The sequence below is a fragment of the Camarhynchus parvulus genome, chromosome 2 (genome assembly GCF_901933205.1).
Source record: "Camarhynchus parvulus chromosome 2, STF_HiC, whole genome shotgun sequence".
Taxonomy (NCBI): Eukaryota; Metazoa; Chordata; class Aves; order Passeriformes; family Thraupidae; genus Camarhynchus; species Camarhynchus parvulus.
Genome location: NC_044572.1, coordinates 20,489,324 through 20,511,225, shown reverse-complemented (window position 1 = coordinate 20,511,225; position 21,902 = coordinate 20,489,324). Strand labels below are relative to the sequence as shown.

Here is a 21,902-nt window from a genome sequence, read left to right as displayed (position 1 = left end):
TCCTGTGTAATAATCTTCAATCGTCTTGAGAACTACACAATTTTGCAATCCAGAACTCTTTTCCAAAACCAAGCAGAACTGTCTGATTCTGATTATAAAATAATAAAAAATGAATTTAATGTTTTTAAAATAATGTAATTGTCTGAAACTCCATGTACACAATGAAACTAATCCACTTCTTCCTGTAATTTTACTACTTATGAGTTGGTGCAAGTCAGTAGTGGAGTAGAGCAATGTTTTTAAATTCTTTTGAATTAGATATTTTGAATGTATCTATATGTCTTATAAATATAGAGATCTTTATATAGAAATATAAAAATATTCATTTGTATACATATAAAAACATATACAATTCTTTAAGAAATTATTTAACATATATTTATATACACTTTTTCAGAAGAAATGTAACTCTGAAACTTGCCTCACATACTTAAGAAAGACAGAAGAGTGATAGGATTTACTTTGACCTCTTTCCTCGTTATCTGTGTACTATAAAAAGCTTTAACTTACTCCTTTGTTTCATCACTCCTTTCTGTTCTTTCCAAGTTCCTTTCATTTTCCAGGTCATACCTGTATGTCTTACATCCACTGATATTATTTTGTATAGACTTTGGAAGCAGAAGACTGAACTGGAATTAGATTTCCAGTTCATTTTTTAATATGCATCACTACTTGCAAAGCAGATGGTTTGGAAAATCAGTGTTTGATATTTGGTTTAAAGAACAGTTAATGTTTTTTAATATTTTTTTTACTTTCGCCAGTGTAGAATCAGTCCTGTTCAAAACAGTTAGGACAGAGAATTCTGCCTCATTTTTTTGCTTTGTTGCAAAGAGAAAAAACCACAAGAATTAGCTGGTGTCTCACTAATTAGATATTGAAATACATATTAATTAATTAATTCAATTGATGATTTGGTATTGAAATCAAGTACATTCATTGCTTTAGCTGAGAAAGACTTAAATGCATGTTAAAATTGTTTCCTAATTTAAGATGTAAAGTTTCATTGGTATTTGTATACAGGTGATACCCAAATAGTTTCATTTATATAGGTTGTTTTAGGTTGTTTTGCTGGCTACTGCTCAACTTTTCAGGTTTCATACATCAGTTCTGACACACTGATGCCTATAAATATAATATCAGTATAGAACTGGCTGTTATATTATTTCTATTTAAATTCAGGGTTTTTTTTGGAAGGAGGTGTGTGTCTAATGGTCATTACTCTCTTTTGCATTCAGCTTTTGTTCCTATCCCCCACCTCCAACCTCCAGCTTACCAGCAATTTGAAGGAAGAGAAAAACATTTTCAATTAAACAGAAATTGCTGAGTAAACACTATGACAGATAAACCAGAGATTGGCAGTAGTTCAATTAATAAAATATTTTCCAAAATGTCCCATGGGGGGAAGTAATAAAAGGATTAAGTATGGAATCATGCAAGGTGTTAGGTGCCCTCAGCTTCTAAAGGTGTAAAGGAAAACTCATGGCAAATTATGTTTTTCTGAGTTAAGAAATAAATTAATTGCAAATTCTACATGCACTTAGTTGTTCACCTGACGTTAAACACAAAGAAAAGCCTTTGAAATTTTAACCCTGGAAGTTATATGTATGTCTAACAGGGCAGTATGTGGGACAGAGGAACGTTTTACAACAGAATGTAATCATGCTTGTGTTCAAAACAAAGTCGGGAAAAATCTTTACAGAATATTTGTTTTCATTACAGATGGATTTTCATAAAGCAAACACCTGCAGGATTGTTTTGATTTTTGCTTCTTGTAACAAAATATTTTTTCCAGCAGGGGGCCACATCATGTTGTACATCAAAGTATCTTCGGGCTACAGAGCGTTTGTTCTGTAACCCAGCAAAGTATATTAATAGAAATGTATTAATTTCAAATTCAAAATGCTGAAAGGAAAGGCTGTCTATTTATTAATCACTCCACGAAGTGCCTGCCGATGTAGATTTCATCCCAAGCCAACAAAGTGTGGCAATCCTAAAGCACTATTTACAAATGTTTCTTTAAATATTCGGTTAGAAGAAATAAATACTCTTACTGTTATTGCTGAGATGCTGTACATCTGTCTTGTCAGACCACATAGGATGGGTTTAAGAGATAAATTTGAATTTCAGAATCATGAGACTGACTTCAGCTTGTGCTTTCACCCTTTTAGACACACAAGTCAAGCACTGTGAGAGTTTTCAGACTTCAGAAAGTTAAGCTGCAAGAAAGTCAGCTTCACAAGAATACTTGCTCTATATTTGAGGAATAACTATTCTACAGCTACAGGCCAATACATTTATCAGCTTGACATTTGGAATAATATTGTTTGAATGTTAATGTAATATTACCTTTTACCTTTTATTTGTGATAATTTGCATTGCTTCTTTTGTTTAAGTGAAATGATGTCCAGGGAGTAGTCCTTGTTTCCATTAGGATGAAAAAGTAAACTGGATGGCTTTGAGTTGTCTAGTAGTCTCTTTAAAAGTAGAATGGGGAAGCACAGAGTTAATTTTTGCTGAGTAGCTGAAATGAAAAACTGAAGAATTTCTTGTACTAAGAAATCCCCAGCAATGTAATTCAATAAGACTTACACAAAGAAACCAGACTATCAAGAGCTTTTTTTTTTTGTGGTCTGCAACAAGTTCCCTCTTGTTACTGTGTCTACAAGAAAAAGTTTTGCTGTCCTGCCGTAGCTGCTTTAGTGTTTAGTGGGTAATATTGTCACAGTCTGCCTCCAATTGAAGAAGAGACGCTCATGGACTCATTGAGACATAAATACCTTTGTGACTCTCTCTGTGGCTATGTCTGAACTGCTGATTTCTGTTCTATAAAGTGTTTGCAGTGTGCAGAAAGGTATGCTGAGTGTTCTCTGATTTGTGGCAAAGCACTGTACTATGCATATGCTCAGAGCTGAGAGCAGGTATAAGATGGATTAGGGGGCTGTCTGAAGCATCAGACTAACTCCTACAACAGTGTTTGTCACCTCTGTGCTTGCTTGTTTCTCCCAACTTCACCACCTACATTCAGTTTGTTTTCCTGGGGTTCCTCCACCCTCTATTTCACCTTTCCTTTGGCAGACTTGAGAAGTTTCTGACCAAGCACTGAGCCCCTTGTCCGGGGGAAAAAAGTTTAGTTTTACTCAAACTTTGTGAGAATGTGCTGGCACTTTTTAGTTGCAGGTCTGAAAGAGCAGGTACTGTTTATAACAGAAATGTGTGTTTGTGTGTCATGAAACTAAGTATCTATTAATCATCAGTATCATCCAGTTGAAAGAGGATATGTGCCTGCAACAAGGGCTTGAATGGTCATGAGTTTGGGTGCCTATTTAAACATTTCTACAGGATACATCACACTGTTCAACAAACACATTGCTCCTTCTTCTGATATATACAAGTTTTTTTTGCCCGCAGAATTTCTGAAAACCTGCTGTCCTTGTTCTACTCTATATATTGGTGTTTGCTAAACCCATCTGCTGATTATAAATAAAGAGCTGCAAGAATCATAATTTGTTTCTACAACAGCGACACTGTTTGTTGCATGTTCAGGTGGCACTCCTTCTGAGGTTGAATTGTTTGCTGCACAGTAATGTGTTTGTTGGCAATACCCTGGTGCTCTTCTACTGAGCTTCTGAAAGAAAGCTTTAAGCATAAATTGTTTACATTGACAACATAATTTTCTCAATTAAGCTTCTGAAAAGGATTCCTAAATGCAGTAGTCTTATTTGGATTCTCTTAGGATTATGTATAATCAGTTATTTCTTTCAGTAGTCTAGCAGATAGGCTAATCCATAAAGTGCCTAAGTTTTTTTAAAAATAATTACTCTCATAAACATGTATTGTAAAGTCAGGTTCTTAACATACAGCATGGGGGTTAAAGAGAGGTGCTGACATCAGAGTAGAAAAATTATAAAGCCCTGTTCTGCAGACCTTACATTTTAGTATGCATATATGCATGCGTATAAAAGAGAAAAACACTTTTAATGGTCTTTTCTCAAATTGCAAGCACTTGTTTGCAACTGTAGTATTCTTTAGGTGTGGAAGTTTCCACTTGCAATTATTCATGCAGATTTTTATCGCTGTACATAGTTTTCATCTTTGCTGTTCTTTGTGAAGAAGATATATGATTAAATTTTTTTGTTAAATATTTTCTGATCTGATGTTTAGTCTTTAGTTGAGAACAGAATTCTGAAACTCTTCATGGCAATTTTTCTTTTCAGAGACTAATGTGCCTATTAGGTGTCCTCACCAATGGATGTCATATGCTGGTCACTGTTACATAATTCATAGGGACCCCAAAATATGGAAAGATGCCTTAACATCTTGCAGGAAAGAGGATGGAGATCTGGCAAGCATCCATAATGTTGAAGAATACAGCTTTGTTATTTCTCAACTTGGGTACCGTGAGTATTTTTTCACAATAACATGTATCTATATATACTAAGTAAAGAAGGTGTTTTGAACATGTGTTACCTGATAATAAAATGAGGAAACTGTTTAAAAATACTAATTGTCCTGACCACAAGGCGCAAAAGGACTTTAATTTTAAATTTTAAAAATCAGAGGAAGAAAAAACAAAGAATAGGATATAATAATATCCTATAATAATTGTCCTGACCACAAGGTGCAAAAGGATTTTAATTTTAAACTAAAAAAATCAGAGAAAACAAGAACACAGAATAGGGTTTACCGCCACTAAAAAGCTGTGGTCAGTGATGCAAATTGTATTATCTTCAAACTCCTGTTTCTTAGGGTCTGCTTCTCCTTCCTCTCTCCTTCTATATAGGTTAAAGCAATTTAAAATTTTTCATAGGATGAAAGGATTTTACAATTGATGTTCAAAAATAAATGGGGGGGGGGGTAGGGGGAAGTGAGGTCTGCTGGTCCAAGACAGTTTGGGAAGATCATGTCCTTTTATTAACACTGCCATGTCCTTATGTTTCAAGTCATGCTGGTTGTGTTTCTCCTGAAACACAAATCCATCTGTCCCAGTACATGGATTCAGATGTGTCCCATATCAAATACAGTATTTATGTGCTTGGTTTGTGAGCACATATTTGAGCTGTTGCAAGGCAAGTTAGTCTGCAGGTGCAAGATGTGTTCATTAGGAGAATGCAGCCATGCTGACTCTGAGGCAATTTCATGGTTGCAATTGCTTTACATGAACCAGCATGAAGGAGCACTTAACTGCTTTTTGATGGAAGAAGCAGGTTCACACCTACATGTGCTTCTTGGCAGTGTCTGATCCTATGTGTGCTTTCAGTGCCAGGTAAAGATGAGTTAGTTTATCCTTCACTTAAAGTGTAGCCATGTGCTTTGAGCTGCAGCATAGCAGCAGTCCTGGAGTGGAAATCCCAAAACAGCTGATATACTTTACTTTTGCATCCTAGCTACCTCCACAGCAACTTGTGCTTATCTTCACATACCTGAAAGAGTGACTTGTTCTCTCATGAAACTTTACTCTTTCAAAAGATGTTCTTAGGAAAAATGGGACCTCTTGATGAGACATTAGGACATTTCAAAGAAGTTAGATTCTAAAGGAAACTAGATGTGTTTTCACCTCACATATACAAACTAGGTTATTTCATAGTTTGATATCTCCTCCAAAGACCTTTCCTGGACTGACTGCTGTTCTATTTTTGTAAAATTGAGTGATTTGGAAAGGCGAATAATCCTGAAGGAAACCAGGCTTCTCACAAATGACACACTAGTGGCAGCAGACTATTTTGAAAGTGCTCTTTTCAGAGAAGTAAAATTGGAAAAACTAAAGAAGCCTTTTACGACAATTTATGACTGTGTCAGATTACCCTTGTTCACCACTGAGAGAACACCATGTATTACAGTGTCCAGAAAAATCTTGTTTGCATCGGAGCACTGCTGTACAGAAAGAACAAAAGTCTATCTTTGGGCCAAACAATTCACAGTCCCATGATAAAACAAAGGAAGAAGGGGTACAATGAGATGAATATTGTCATGGTAGCTGAGCTTTTGTTGGCATCACCCGCAAAGGAGAACTTTAGAGAGGAACATGAAGAATAAAGAAGTGCATTCTGGATGTTTACACGGAAGTCCAGCATGTGACATGGCGCAAATGTAGCCCAGTGCATGACTGAGAATGGGAAGCAACTTTACAAACTGCTGGGAAAAAACCTCTTGGTATTTAGTCATACAGTTGTAGAGATGATTGCAAAAAAGAAGCAGTTCTTCTAGTGAGGGAAAAAATGTTATGTAGGAAAAGACTCTATACATTTACATGGCTTAATTTAGATGGCTTTGATGTAGTTATTTTGTTGAAGAATGTTGTTTATTGCTCATATTACCATGGTGTGAGCCCACCGCTGTAGGAGCTCTGAGTATGGACAATGCCTCTGCTGTGCTAAATGCTCAGTAAACACAGACAGAAAGATTTTAAGAGGTAACTGAACAAAAATAAATTAAAGAGCATGGATGGCAGTGAGCAAGGAGGGAATGAGAGCATGATGGGCAGTAGAATTGGATCAGCTTTCAATGTGTTAGCAGAAGAGTTTAAACAAGGGTACTGAAATGTAATTTTGAGGGACTTCTGAATATAAAATGCAGCCTGCAAGAAAGGGTAAAGGTGTGTGTTTGAAAATGGAGCCTGAGAATTTGAAGTTTTAGGGGTGGAGAGATGGTAAGAAATTATGGATGAGCTATGAGGGCTGATCACACTTAGGTGTAATAAAGGCAAGAGAGTCAAGGGAGGGAAGGAGAAAGGACAGAGGACTGACTGTCTCTGTCATTCAAGTGACTGGCTGGGAGGGTGATATTTGCAGTGTCTCTGTTGGGCAGAATGGGAAACCTCTCAGAAACAGATAGTGTGAAGCAAATTCCTTGACCAATCCAGCAGTTTCCTTCAAGCCAAAAGCCAACAGCTAACTCCTTTAACTGTAAAGTGAAAAAAAATCCAACAACCACATTGATTTTACTTTACTCTGAAATGAAATAAAATACAGGAACACATATAATGGAAAAACTTGTAAGTACTCTGGTTTTCAGCTCTAAAAGACATCACTGGGTGCCTTAGCATTAGAAAATAGGACATTTCTTTCTTCACTATATTAAAGTAGGAGGAAAAGGGGAGCTAATATCTTATTTAGGTGTTTATTCATATCTTGTTGAAAGAATTTTGAATCAGAAAAAATCATAAACCTTGTTGTGTTGCAAAATAATTCAGAAAAGGGAGTATTTTTGTTGCTTTCTGTGAAGTTGAACGCCCTTATTTTATTGCCACTTTAGTGACTGGCCTTTCCTGACAACTGGAGTGGGTATATGAGAATCAGTCTGACCTCTATGAGGCTGAGAACCCTAATTTCCTGGCTGCCTTTTCAGCTTCCTGAGAATAATTTTTTTTCTTTTCCACAAAGAAGAAATTTCACATTATGTGACAGGGTTGTTAATTGCACGTTTCAGAGCCATCTGATGAGCTGTGGATTGGGTTGAATGACCTCAAGGTTCAGATGTATTTCGAATGGAGTGATGGAACACCTGTCACCTACACTAGGTGGCTTCGTGGAGAACCCACCCACGCAAACAACAGGCAAGAGGACTGTGTCGTTATGAAGGGAAAGGTAAAGTCATGTAGCTATTGACTAAATTGTCTTAACACTTCCTTTATATTTTGAGCTTTTCCTATGCAAGGGTAAATAAAAAATAATTTTTAAAATGGGGATATTACTGCTTGAAGGAGCCTATTTTGGAGTCAGAAATTAATTTTTTGAGGAAGGATCTCTGTTTGAGTTTTCCAAAGAATTTCACTGTCTTCCCTGAGAAACAGAAAAGTAGTGGCAACTGCCCCTCAAGATCCATAGTTCTGGATTTCAGTCTGTGAATGCGGACTTTTAAAAGAATCTTTAAATTACACCGGGAAGCAGATGAACATGTAAATGTGTTTCTTCAGGAAGCTAAAAAGATATTTTGGATGTGTTTGGCTTTTTAATGTTTTGACTGTTTTATTGTTTTGAATATGGGATTCACCATGTTTTAATGTTTTGAATATGGGATTCACCTTAAAAAATTGCACTAGAAAATTTTTATTGTTGCTAGAGAGAAGTAATCTCTTCAGAAGAAAATAAAAATCTTAATTTCATTTTTCTAGGCAAAGTTATAAATCTTGGACCTAGGTAGTTTAATTGCTATGCGTGTATCTGCACTGCACACGAGGAGCTGTGAGAAAAGTAGTAAAGTATTTAGCAGTGGCATTAATGAAAATCATTCCTGAAGTGACTGTATACTTACAATTTAAAGCCTGCTTTGAAAGGGCTGTCTTCTGGAATCAGCAACAATCTAGTGACAATCAGGAGTATTACAGAGCTAATATTATTATAGAGATAATACTAGGCATAAAAGTCAGTCTGTGTTGATGTTGTATTCTTCCTTTTTATGAGAGTTAAAAATATTAACCTAGCCACCTCCTTTAGAGCTTGCCTATTTTATCAGGTGGTAAAAAGCACGTACACATATCAAAGATATTTTCTTATTTTACAAAATTAACAGTGCATAACTATAAGTTGACCTTCTTGGTTTGATGACATTTACCTACTTAAGTGTATTTATGTTTCCATTGCTGATATTTTTGGGTTGATCAATCCTTGGTGGAAGCCATCTGAATCTATCACTTATTGTTATGGAACAAAGCCTGGCCCTGTCTGTAACACCACCCTTTTCAAGGAAGTGTTTGGGTTTAGTTTACGAGAAAGAAAGAGACCAGACATCTTAGTCACAGAAGGCAGCTCATAAGACATGGTAAGAAGTAGCTAGAAATTACTGCATGAATTTTCCCCTGAAAACATAATTATGGAAAGGCAGCAAGTGATCATCCTGCAACTACGGACCTATCACAGCATAGGTTGCAGCGTATGTCAGAGTTGAGATGGCCATGATACACAGAATATCATCATACAGTATCAGAAGGCTTCAACCCACAGAGTAACATCACATCTCATCAGAAGGCTCCAGGCATCTACCCATACAGAATAACACCATACTACATTAGAAGGCTTCAAACACCAGCCCTTCTTGTTCTTTAGCCCAGCCTTTTATACCCCTCATGTTCAGGCACTGCACCCATGTGCCCTCTGTCCCCTTTGGTGGTTGTCAGTGCCCCTGGGCGCTCCATGTCCCATTGCTGTCAGTGCTGCTCACCTGCTGCTCACAGCTGTGCCCACTGGGGATGAGGCTCCACTGCAGCCCCACTCCCAACTACCACAAACTGTGTGCCTACAGAAACACACAACTTTGGGGTAGGTTTTCCTGTGTTGAGGAAGCCTGAAGGTTTTGCAAAGCTGATTTCTCCCAGTCTCATGAGGTCAGGGATTTGGGTGATTATTTGAAGGGTCTACCAACCTTATGAGAAAGACATAGTTGGGAATGATGTGACAGACACCAATGCTTTCTTGCAGTAAGCACAGGACAGACACAAGCACCAGGTGACATCCAAGGCTTTGTTGTTGTAGGCAGAAGTGTTGAGAGAGAGTTTTTGCTGGAAGCAGGGTTTTTTGAGTGTCTTGAGAACTTGGAATATTGTGGCACAAGTGTCTGTGTATTAACATGATGATTATTTTACATTTTTTGTGGGGAAGGGGGGTTTGAATGAATAAAACAAATGAAAAGAAAGAAATTGCCATCAACTGCTATGAAATTACAGTTGTAAAGGTGTAGTCTTCAAGGCACAGGTGAATGGTGCACAAGTTTCCCTTTGTTTCCTGAGGTCTTAGTTCATCTGTTCAGCCAAAATGTACATAAAATATTTTGGGAACATGATGTCATGTTCCTTACTTTCAGTACAACTCCCACTGAATGTCATTGTTTCTTCTGAGACCCTGCAGTATGAGGAATAAGAATATTAATTCTAACTTTGACAAAGATATTTTCGCATCTTCAAAGTTTGGTGTAAGTATTAAATGAGGAATGCAGTCTTCTGGTGTTGTTTTTGCTGTTAGAGCTGAATTTCTCTGGGGATAGCTGATATCTCCCTTTTCTCCAACATGATTATTAAATCAGCAGTCTTTGTAAAGGTGGTATATTTCAGTCACTCTCAAGGGATTGCTTTTCAGAAGGGCAGATAATCAAAGAAAGTGTAAGTCAATGGTAAATCATGTCCAGAAGAAGTGAGATAGGAATAAGATGTTGCAATTAAGTTTTAAACTTAGGTGAAGGATTTTCTCCATTAAAAGCTAGCAAAAAATTATTAAATACTTAGAAGCATAAACCGTCTTTTTTTTGGAGATTAAAGCCTGGTTGACTGAGGTTCTGTTTGTATGTTCAGGATGGATTTTGGGCAGACCATTCTTGTGAAAAGAAAATTGGCTACATCTGTAAAAGGAAACCTATGTCAGATGCTCCTACAGAAGAGGAAAATATTGACATGGGCTGCCAGAGAGTAAGTGAAGAAAAGCTGTCTGATCTGAATAGGCTGCTAAGAATGATAAAGAAGAGAAACTGTCACCTAGGTGGCAGAAAAAACATGAAAAATAGGTTCTGTTTCATCATAATCAGAAGAGTTTGCCTTCTCATTTCTATGGCAGAATGACTAAATATGACTAAATCTAATCTATGGCTGTCATTTGGCTCTTAATACTCGCTTTCTTTTGCAGAACTTAAACCAAATCTCAAACCTGTTATCCCTGCAGCAGACCATTTATCCTTGATTGGCATTCAAGCTTCCCTAAAGAGTTTGCCTCTACCATCAGCTGCACTTCAGCTCTGGCTACAGTTTTCTACAAAATTGTTCATAGCAGGAACGGCGTCCCTGTCTAAATACTGTTCTCGGGGCTTTGCTGTGGTCTCTGGCAGTGCTCTCTACTTTGAATAACTTATTACCACTAAATGAATGAATCTATTGTGCTTCTTCTGAATTGTCAGCAGATCTATTTTTTACTTGCTTGCTTTCTAATGACATAACACCCAGTAATTACAAAAAACTACTGAAATTTATTATGTCATGGGAAATCTTAATGAGTATTTGTTTTCCTTGAAGAAATTGCCTTTTTTTTCCAAGTCTGCTTTGCACAACTTCAGAAAAAGTCTTTGATTATTATTCCCAGTATTTGTAAAGAGTACCTCGAATCCTTACAAGTGTTGGAGGAAATAAAGGGTTCCTCATACTTATGGATGTTACTATTGTCTACAGAACAAAGTGAATGCTTGTAGAGAAACAAGTCTCCCAAAAGTGTGAAATTAAAAACCATCAGAATAAATTTTTTGTGAACCGTGGCTGATCATAGCAACTTTCTCTGAGAGCATGTTTCTGAGTAAATTTGAATGACAAAACTTTGGGAGTGAGTTTTAATGTTAACTAAGAATAAACAAACTTGTTTGAAGTGTCATTCCCTTTCTGAAAATTCAAGCTGAAGTTTGCTTTTCAAGCCTGTCCTCGTGATTTCATGATGCCTACGTGCTGGTTATAATCCTCTACTGAGCACAAAAGATGCACAGCAAAACCTCTCATCCCTTTGTGAGCAGGATACATTGATTGAAAATTAATTAGATATGAAAAATTGTTTTATAAAACAAAATTGTAAAAAACTTTGATCCTGCCTGCTTCCACTCTGACTTTTTCAGTTACATTGTTCCTTTGACTTGTGGTTAGATAATGCTGGTATAAATCAGTTTTCTGTTTTGTTGGTTCCCTTTCCTTTTCTCTCTCCCTTTGTGATCACTTCGTATTTATTTTGACAGGGCTGGAAAAGACATGGTTTTTATTGTTACTTCATTGGAAATACATTTGTAACATTTCCTCAAGCAAATCAAACCTGTGGAAGGCATCAGGCTTTTTTAGCAACAGTTGAAGACAGGTATGTAAATGCCTAATTGTCTGAGGGGGTCACATAAGGATTCACTTCTAGCATCACCTGCATATCAGAATAAAGATTCTGATTGGGCAAAAATCTACTTCAGAGGACAGCTATCTGTCAATACAGAACTTCTCACAGTTTTTACATGTAAATTCAAATCCAGGAATCTTGTTTATACTGAAAGTAGGTCATGGCTGTGAAATCAGTGTTGATATAGATGGTTTTGTCAAATAGAAAGTAGAACTGTATCTTCTACTTCTTAATTGTGGTGGCTTACTTCAATAAGGAGTACAGAATCCAATTTTGAGTATTAAATGAAGAGATATGGCTCTGAATTCCTTACAAAAGGTAGTACAAATGAGCAAGAGGATATAATTTTCAACTATCTGGTCTTTTAATTGAGGTACTTTTAAAAAATTAAGTGAGAAATCAAATGATGTAAAACACTTGGTACCTGAAAATCAGTCGCAATGCAGCCAGCATTCAGTGAGTGCAAAATTTCTGGAGAGGTGGTGCACATTACTCTATGTGAAATATAGGAAAAATAGAAAATTTAAGAAACAAAATATTTGTCTTGCAGACGACTTGATGCTTTACACAATCTCTTATTTGTTTCTGTATAATCAAAATTGGTATATTCTACTGTGAAAGTTCCAGCTGTCATGAATGGTAGCTCTAAAAACATAGCATTGTAGCTGCCACAGAAATGTTTTAACATTAATGTGGACTTCTGACTACATCTTGTTAGGAGGAGACTTCTTTTATTTGCTCTGATTGCTTAAGAGCTGTTTGTTTAAACGCCATAGTGAACTATGACAGGCTTTACCTCTACATAGGTTTCTTTGCTAAATATAACTTGTCTTGCCCAATCATTGGATCTAATTTACAGTGTTCCTCAGTTTTATAATTTATTATCATACTACTTTAGCCTCTACTTTTTGTAACTTCAGTAATGCTGAGATTCCTTTTTCAGTTTTGGATTTGTCTGAAGCAAGAAGTAATAAAATACAAGAGTACTAGAAACTGACAAAATAAGTGATATAAAACATACAGTATGTCAGGTTTCCTCTTTGCCATGAATTTCCTGTCAGTCCAAGATTAGGCCATCTTATTCACTGGGCATCTGAGAAAAAGCAAAATACTCTGAGATCAAAGCTTAAAAATATATAATATTTTATAGTTTTGTTATATTCTTCACTCAAGAAAATCCATTCAAGCTATGCTTTCAAGAAGGTGCAGGTCTAATTCTGAGAAAATAAAAAGTCTTTTGCAACTTAAAAAAAAATAAATTTAACAGTATTAATTTATTGATTTGACTGATTTCTTTTTAACAGATATGAACAAGCCTATCTGACCAGCCTGGTTGGGCTGAAAACAGAAAGATACTTTTGGATTGGACTTTCAGATATAGAAGAAAAGGGAACATTCAAGTGGTCTAATGGTGAATCTGTCTTATTTACACACTGGAATTCTGAAATGCCTGGTAGGTATGACTCTGTGCTCTTTAATTGGTCCAAGGCCCGAAATAAGTTGCTCACTGCTTGAAGATTTTTCCTTAGCTCTCTCTTGATGACACAATGGCCAATGGCTTTCAAATACATCAGGCTGCTCTCCCCAAGAACCCAGCATGACTGGTAAGTTCCTGCCTAGTGCTGAAATGAGTTTTTAGTATGAGTTTGGGAAGAAACTTTTCATTGAGATCAAGTTCCTGATTTACATCTCTTCTGGGGAAGTCTGTGCCTGTACTGCTCTGGAGGAGCAATCTCTGCAGGCCCAGTGACCCTCCTTGCAAGCCCTGCCTGTTCAGCCATATCTCAGCACACTTGTTCACTGCACACTCTGAGTGTGTGGGATACCAGCATGCTTGAAGCATCTCCGAGTCCTAGAGAAAATGAGATTGTAAGGCCAAAGAGGGCCAAAATATAACAATGGGAGGTCATTTAATCTGACATGATCACATCAGAAAGGGGGTGTTATTGGTGTTCAAAATTCTGGCATGTTGCATATGCCTTTCAGGAGGTCCTCTGATTCTGTTTAATTTCAGTACCTAACTGCTGATTTGAATGTGTCAGGTGAAGTGGTAAGGCTATGTAGGCGTATATATACCTAGTTAGTTCTTGAAAATTTTAAGTCAAATTAGAAAAAAATTGAGAAACTAGCTCTAACCACATTCAGTTTTTGGGGAGAATTTCTTGGATCTAAGGTTATGATCTAGCTAGAGTCAGCCACTGCTGATGATTTGGTGTGAGGCATAATTCAGTATTTCAAAGTGGATGAACTACAGGATTTTTTGCCTTTTTTTTTCTTCATGAATTAGAATCATAGAATCACAGAATAGTATCACCTAGTCCCCATCTGCTGCCATAGACACCTTTCAATAGACCAGGTTGCTCAAAATTAAGTCCAACCTGACCTTGATATCTTTCATGAATGGGGCATCTACAACTTCTCCAGGGAACCTGTTCCACTTACTCACTACATTCATAATTTAAAAAAATAAATCATTCCTTATGCCCAATTTGAATCTACCTTCTTTAATTTTAAAATTATTGTCTCTTGTTCTGTCACTATAAGCTCTGGTAAAAAGTCTTTCTTCACCTTATAAGCACTCTTTAGATATTGAGTAGTCAAGGTAATGTTTCCCTGGAGTCTTCTGTTCTCCAGGCTGAACAGCCCCACTCCCTAAGCCTCTCTTTGTAGGAGAGGCGTTCCAGCCTTCTGATCATTTTTGCGGTCTGCTCTAACATTAGAAACATTTTTGACTCTGTACAACGACTTTATTTCTGCCAGGATAGGATATGAAATTTTCTACCTTCTTATAACACCCTAAATAGCATTTTTGTGCATTCCTGTTTACAATCAGGAAGAAAGCCAGGCTGTGTTGCCATGAGGACTGGAATAGCAGGTGGATTATGGGATGTAATAAAATGTGAAGAAAAGGCAAAGTTCATATGCAAAGTGTGGGCAGAAGGAGTGACGCTTCCACCTGTTCCCACAACAACTCCTATTCCCCGGTGTCCAGAAGGCTGGGACTCAAGCAATCGTATTAGCTTCTGTTTCAAAGTAAGTATGTTGGTTATTTCTAATGTTGTCATTAAGGTAGTTTCTGTTTGTTTCACCTACATGTGATTGATTAGCTCAGTTTGCCAGAGCATAGTGCTTAGAATGCCAAGGTTGCAAGTTTGATCCCATTATGAGCCATTCACTGAAGAGTTGGACTTAATGATCTCTGTGGGTCTCTTAAAACTCAGAATATTCTGTGATCCAAATAAAAATTGGCATATGTGTGTCCTATTGTTTCATAATCCTTTTTCCAGATTATATCTAGAAGTCTTCTTCCTTTCCACTGAAATGTTCATGGTTTTGTTTATTCTGTTAAAGACTAATCTATAGGTTTGACCTTCTGTTCTTAAATTCCAGTTTTGGTAAGTTTGTGATCTGGTTGTTGTCTTGCAGTAGACACTCCTATCAGCAATGCAGTGTGCTAAGTTGACTTAAAGAGCTCATTCCAAGCCTGTGTTTCACAGAGAACACTCCTAAGCCCTGTACTCAGAGTTTCTGTAATCCCCACAGAATATAATTGTAAATCAACTGCTTTTGGGTAGCTAGTATTTCTTGATCTTTTGCTCTGTGTGGTCTGTTTTTTCTGATGGCACAATGGTCTCTGTAGCCTTTTTCCAGAGCAGAGCACAAGAAGACGTGGCTGGAATCGCAGGCGTTTTGCCGCTCCATCGGGGGGGATCTGGCCTCCATTAACGGCAAGGAGGAGCAGTTCGTGGTCTGGCGCTCCATCGCGTGAGTGTCCGCGGGGACAGCGCCTCACCCAGCCACCTCCGGGGCTTCCTGAGACAGCTCCCCTTAGCTGTTGTTGGGTTTGCTTCTGTGTGAGCCCGTCTACAGTCCCAGTCTGTGTCAAACACACAGCAAAAGCATAGAGAGGATGGAGTAGTTGTGTGACTAGCAGCAATGACCTCAAAAGGTAGTGCTGAAATGGCATAGGCCAGATATCTAGTTAAGGCAACATATATCATCTGAAGTAAAGCTATTTACTGGGGAGTGGTTGATATTATAAAATTACTACAGATGCCAGCTGTTTTCATGTAAGTGGGAAAATAACTATCCAGTTTAATAAATCTGGATAATATGTTGATTTTTTGTCACTTTTATGAACTAATAAAAAAGCAGAGGCAACTTCAGATTAATTTTTTTTTTAGATAAGGAAGATAAATAAGGTTAGTAAGTCCCTGAACTGCAAAAAACAGGTGTGAGATTTCTAAATAAGATGAAAAGCTAACACTTGCAATGCAACCAGAACAAACCAGGCTCAAGGATCTTGTACATCCCTGGCTAACCAAGAAGCAAGACTGAAGCATCATGGCCCTGCAAAATGCTATGACCATACTAGAATCCCTGTTGTATATTTACAGTAAGGAAGAAGTCTTAGATGCATCTTTGCCACAAATTAACTGAATATATTCAGATTAATCAGTAAAGTGTGTCTGCTTGCAGGCAAGGATTAGTTGAAGGTGATATTTTTAAAATGTGATTCAACTGCAGAAAGTAACTCTCTGTTTGAAAGCTGTAAGTGCCTTTACAGAGAAACTGAGGAGTTGAGAAATGGAACAACAGTAATCAGTGAACCATTAGGCAAAGGTATTAAGCCTCTCTATGTACAGGATTTGTATCTGGTAATTTTCTTTATCTGTATTTCAATCTGAGTGAATGCATAATGATAACAGCTAGAAGCAGCTGCATTTTAATTTATTTCCACCTTGGTTTTTTATTCTTTTTAAGAGCATTATGTTATCCTTAGAGAACTCCTAACTGTAGTAAATGATAGATTGTTAAAAATATTGTAATGCCCTTATTAGTATTGGTGCTTTTTTTTTTTTAGAAACAATGGCTATTACCACCAGAATTTCTGGATAGGTTTATATTACTTAAATCCTGATGATGGGTTTGCTTGGAGTGATGGATCTCCAGTGAGTAATTTAATTTTCCACAGCTGTTATTTTGCATTCCCTGTGCTTCTTATTTATGTGTAGTGTGTGTATTTCTGTGTATTTTTATGCTTCATCATAACCCTCTGTATTGTGCACTCTTTAGGAAAGTTAATGAATAGCAATTTCATGGCTTGATATTTTTGGCTAAAACATTCTGATTTTTGATAAGAAGATACACATTGAATCAACAAGGAAACTAAATACATGCAGACTAAAAGGATATTCTTATGAATGCAAGGATTTTTTTGTGTAAAATATTCTTCTTTAATAGTTCTTTTCTTTGCTTATTATCTGCCATGGCTTACATTCCATGGAGATGAGACATTTTTTAATGCCAGTTTGACTTACCGCACTTTAAACTAAGATATAAAACTGTAGAAATGAAAGTGATTTTGGAGATGTAGGTGTACGTGATACAAAGTTGGTCAAGATATATTGATAGGAATTTACAATACAGAAACCTGAAAATAGATTTTATGTAGGAAAATTAGAATAGCAGCAATACTTCTTCTGAAGCAAATGCCAACATTTTTGTTGCATCTGAATAATATCCTATTCTACTCATATTGTATATTTAACTAGTTTAATATCAAGATGTAGCATGCCCCAACATTGTTATTAAATGTATTTTAAAGAATTTAGGTCCCATAAAAAAATGTTTATATTCTTCCAAGTGTGTACAAAACCAACTGTTTCCTAAACAGCAATCCATTTGCAATCTGAAAAAAGTTTGAAGTGTCAGCATTTGCACAGGAGGATCCTCGTTTCCTCCTCAGTTTTTAACCTGACAATAGGAACAATTTGTAGGTCTATGCTTTGATGCTGTCTCCTCCCTCTCTCCCTTACTTTATTTCCACATAAGAGAATCTTCACAAAACTTCTTCTGTCATAGGTGAGGTATGAAAACTGGGGCTTTGGAGAACCAAATAATTATCAAGGAGTTGAACTTTGTACAGAGATCAGTGGTGAATCCAGCATGCTTTGGAATGACAGGCACTGTGATTATATGTACGGATGGATTTGCCAAATAAGAAAAGGTATTGCTCACTCCTGTGTATTAAGTGCATTAAGTGTATAAGTGTAATAAGAAGATATGCTTGGTTGACTTTTACCTTGTAAGAAACAAAAATTTTGAAAACATCCTTATAAGAATAGTTCCCTCCTTCACTTGCCTCAGGTGCTGTTTTGTTTGATAAGAATATGTAGTTTGAGGATGGAGCCTGGTTTCAAGATACTTTATTTCTATATTCACTTGTTGATTACTTGCTAAATTCTCATTAAATATGTGTTTGGATGCTTTTTATTTACTGAAGATATCAAGACAATATTCATAGTTTTGGGAACACTTGAGTTTCACTAGCAGTGCATCTATCTAAATTTGAGCTTTTTAAAAGGTGCAGGACATTTAAAGTGTTTTACTGCATTCTTACAATGGGACAGAGAGGAGCAAAATAAAGATATTGCATTAGATTATTGACAATAAATATCAGCTCTGCCTTTTATTGGTAAGAGAATTTCTTAAGGCATAGATTTTCTTGATAAATATCATTACTAGTGGGATTTTAGTACAAAATTAATTGGTAAGCCTAAACTGACAGAGTTTTTCTGTATAATAAATTCCTTTCCTGGGATACTAATGATGACATCCAAGACCCCATCTCCATGATGCCATAGCAAAAAAAAAAAAAAAAAAAAAAGAAATCTTTTCCAGTGACATTTTATCTGGGGAAATTTGTAAGATCAAGGTAGAAGTTACTCTCAACCAGAGATGTAAAGAACCTCGCCCTGTAGTAGCTAGGGCAGCCCATCAGATGCTAACCCAGCCTGCATTCCTGCTCCCTCTGGTTTTAGTCAGAATTCAAGTATTTGTGGCCAAGGGAAGAGAGAGAGATGGAGATCCAGGACAACTGTCTTAACAGAGTTAATGCTTTGGGACATACGGTTTACTGCTTTCAATGAGTAAAAAAATTACTTGATTCAGGTAAAGTTCAAGGTATTTATAATACTTTGCATATAAGGAATAGCCTCAGGGAACAAGACTACATATTTAAAATTGAATATTATACCCAAAATAAGAGATTTAGGTTATTTAGTTTCTTCTGCATTTTGGTGTTAAATCCATTGCTAACTGTGAAAGTCAATGTCAGTATTAAAACATGCCTGTCAGACACAGTAAATATCTTCTCTTCAGACAGAAGGTATGCAATCATAATAAATACTTTTTTGTCACAGGGGCGAGTGTGAAGCCTGAACCAACAGAATCTCCTACACCCGGTAGGTGTTACTGCTACTGTATTTTGTCTATGTTTGTGTTCAAAAGCATTAAAATTTTATTAAGGAGGACTCTTGTATCTTAGGTGCAGGATAATGAGCTTGGCAATTCTCTTACAGAATACAGGACTACTGAGGATGGATGGATCATACATGAAGACAAACAGTATTATTTCAGCACAGAGACTGTTCCTATGGAAGAGGGTCGTGAGTTCTGCAAAAAGAACTTTGGAGACCTTTCTGTCATTGAGAGTGAAAGTGAAAGAAAGTTCCTCTGGCGATATGTAAGAAAAATCATTAATATCATTAATACTATGGAATAAACCATCCAAAACAAGTGAGCATGGGCACAGATCCCTTTCACCATTGTGTTCTCCCTACAAGTTTTGATAGTGAAGTTGCAGTTACACTAAGCCAGATTAGTATGAAGAACAAACTAATGCTAACTTTTAAGGGATCTGTGGCTTCATTTTAGCAAAAAGTATTATACTGACGAGTTATGATTGTGTAGGATATCTTAAGTAGTGTGGATCAAAGCAGCAGTTGACTTACATGCAACACTCAGAACATTGGATTTAGATCTTACCTGTTTAGCTAAACTATAGTCTACCTAGTCTCTTTTTGGTCCTCAAGTTTGCTCCTTTCCCTCCTTCTTGTGAGAATGTAATTATGGAGAGAGAAGAAACTGGGACATAGATTATGCCATGAGAAAGAGCTTGGAAATCCTATTTCCTATATAATTGGAATTGTTTGCTTTTTATGCTGGCTGAGGTAAACTTATTTTTAATCAGGAATGTGCTTAAAACTTATATTTGAACTACACAGAACATTTCCTGAGCTGGCAGAAGAGTGACAGTGAGAGGACACAAGGACATGTGTCAATTTATATCCAAAATGTGGGAAGGGGCTTGTCTTTGCAAGAAATTAGCCAGATAAAGTCCGCTGCAGAGACTATGCAATAAGTGCTGATTTCAGTGGCTTTCAAGTAAAATGTGAGAAGTGTTGATATAGTGACCACACCTTTTGGCCAGTGGTGAAGTTTGACTGTGTACTGTCAGCTGTGAGCTGCTTTAACTTAAATGTTGTAGCTAGAGAATATATCCAGTTCATATCCTCTGTCTGTTGGAGGTATATTACTCATCAGTAACATAGTAGGTTTATATGACAATAGAGGGCATTTGTACAATTTTAATTTTTGCATTCTAGATATTGAAAAATGGCAAAGAGGATGCATATTTCATTGGTTTACAACTGAGTATTGACCAACGTACAAGGTAGGTCGTACCCAGTTTGAGTCATAATTTAAAAATTATTCTATTCTCAAGTGGTTTAATTACATCTTAATTTAGCTCTAGATTATCCAGAAGAAATGCTGCATGTTTCCTAAATAGAATTCGCTCAAAGCCAGACAAAAAAATTACACGGTAGCTAATGTATTTTGAATTTTTATTCAGGAATACTAGCTTCCTTTATTATGTGATTTATACTGAAAATATAAGTAGATGTTCTAGCTGTAAATATGTAAGACTTTTTGTAGGTAATAAATGTTCTTTTACCCCATCCTTAACTGTTGACAACAGACTCTAATAAAGGAACAAATGTAACCTATTTTCTTTTTCTAGAGCAATGATAGCTGTTGCATTGTGAGGTCAAGCAGGTTTTCTGCAAGCCTTTCTGAATGTCAGTATGCAGCACCATATTAATTTTGAAATGTGATGTTTATTTATTTAGATTCAGTTCAGTCTGTGTTTGAAGTGCCTGGATAGATGCCTAGTAGTTCTCCTTATAGTCCACAGTAACAATGAGGGACCTCCAGAGGATAATTAGGATATTAGGTGAGCCTCTGAAAATGAGATGTTTCTGCCTAGTGGTTTTATAGGGACCTTAAGATGAATATACTTTTAAGTACCTTGTGCATGTGTCTGAAGGATGAGTCTGGGCACCTCTGTCACTTGCAGACCACTAGAAAGATGTGTCCTAATAATTTTTCTGGTTAAAATTTTGTTTTTCATTGCCTAATCTACATGGATGTTCAGCTTTTCCAATGTTTGTATTTTATGTTGTATGTCTTTGAGCAGAGTAAGTTTAATGCAACTAGTACAGGGGCAATTAAGTCAAAAAACTTTGAACATTTTATTGTGAGCAGTTACATTAAGCATATTAAAAAGTTACTTTTTTAACACAGAAGAAGTTCTATTTTATGTTAAAGAAGCACTTTTGTTGGATTGTTTTTCTTAAGCTGGATGGATGGCACTCCAGTGAATTATTTGGCATGGGCGCCACATGAACCTAACTTTGCAAATAATGATGAAAACTGCGTCGTTATGTATAAGAATTTAGGTGAGTTTTGTATGTTCTTTCATGAATTTCATTATTTGTGTGTTTGTGTCACAACTTTTTTTTTCATCTGCAAAGCATCCTTTCTTCCTGTTTTTGTTTTTATTTTCTCTTTTACAAAAAGTTATTTAAGTAGACCATAGTATTACTTACAGGACTTAATAGTTTTGTACTCTTGTGCTTACCTGAAATCTAACATGGGGAAGATCTGATAGAGATCTGTGGCCAGAGGTCTATGGTTGTAATTGCTGGTTTATATTTTTATTAAAATTGACCTAATGTGTTGCTATGAAATTTCTAGTAGCTGGTTCTACAAAGCTTCTAACATTCTGTAATTACAGCATGTATAAAGCCGCATATTTTTCCTAGACACTCATATTGAATGATAATACACTGAGAGACAGCTTTGATCTTACCTTTCAACTAAAAGCACTGTACGTGAGAATGAGTGAAACAGATTTCATTAACCAACTTGAGATGTGGT

At 36.5% G+C, this 21,902-nt stretch overlaps 1 protein-coding gene across 1 annotated transcript in view; it reads left to right on the top strand.

Moving 5' to 3' along the window:
* LOC115917211 (macrophage mannose receptor 1-like) overlaps positions 1 to 21,902 on the top strand; it is a 52,693-nt gene that overhangs the window by 16,041 nt on the left and 14,750 nt on the right. The window contains exons 7-19 of the mRNA XM_030970953.1: positions 4,215 to 4,397; positions 7,426 to 7,583; positions 10,280 to 10,393; positions 11,692 to 11,807; positions 13,142 to 13,290; positions 14,671 to 14,870; positions 15,478 to 15,602; positions 16,702 to 16,789; positions 17,703 to 17,847; positions 19,043 to 19,084; positions 19,202 to 19,365; positions 20,288 to 20,355; positions 21,321 to 21,421. Of these exons, the coding sequence (XP_030826813.1) occupies positions 4,215 to 4,397; positions 7,426 to 7,583; positions 10,280 to 10,393; positions 11,692 to 11,807; positions 13,142 to 13,290; positions 14,671 to 14,870; positions 15,478 to 15,602; positions 16,702 to 16,789; positions 17,703 to 17,847; positions 19,043 to 19,084; positions 19,202 to 19,365; positions 20,288 to 20,355; positions 21,321 to 21,421 (1,653 nt within the window). The remainder of the gene's footprint in view (positions 1 to 4,214; positions 4,398 to 7,425; positions 7,584 to 10,279; positions 10,394 to 11,691; positions 11,808 to 13,141; positions 13,291 to 14,670; positions 14,871 to 15,477; positions 15,603 to 16,701; positions 16,790 to 17,702; positions 17,848 to 19,042; positions 19,085 to 19,201; positions 19,366 to 20,287; positions 20,356 to 21,320; positions 21,422 to 21,902) is intronic.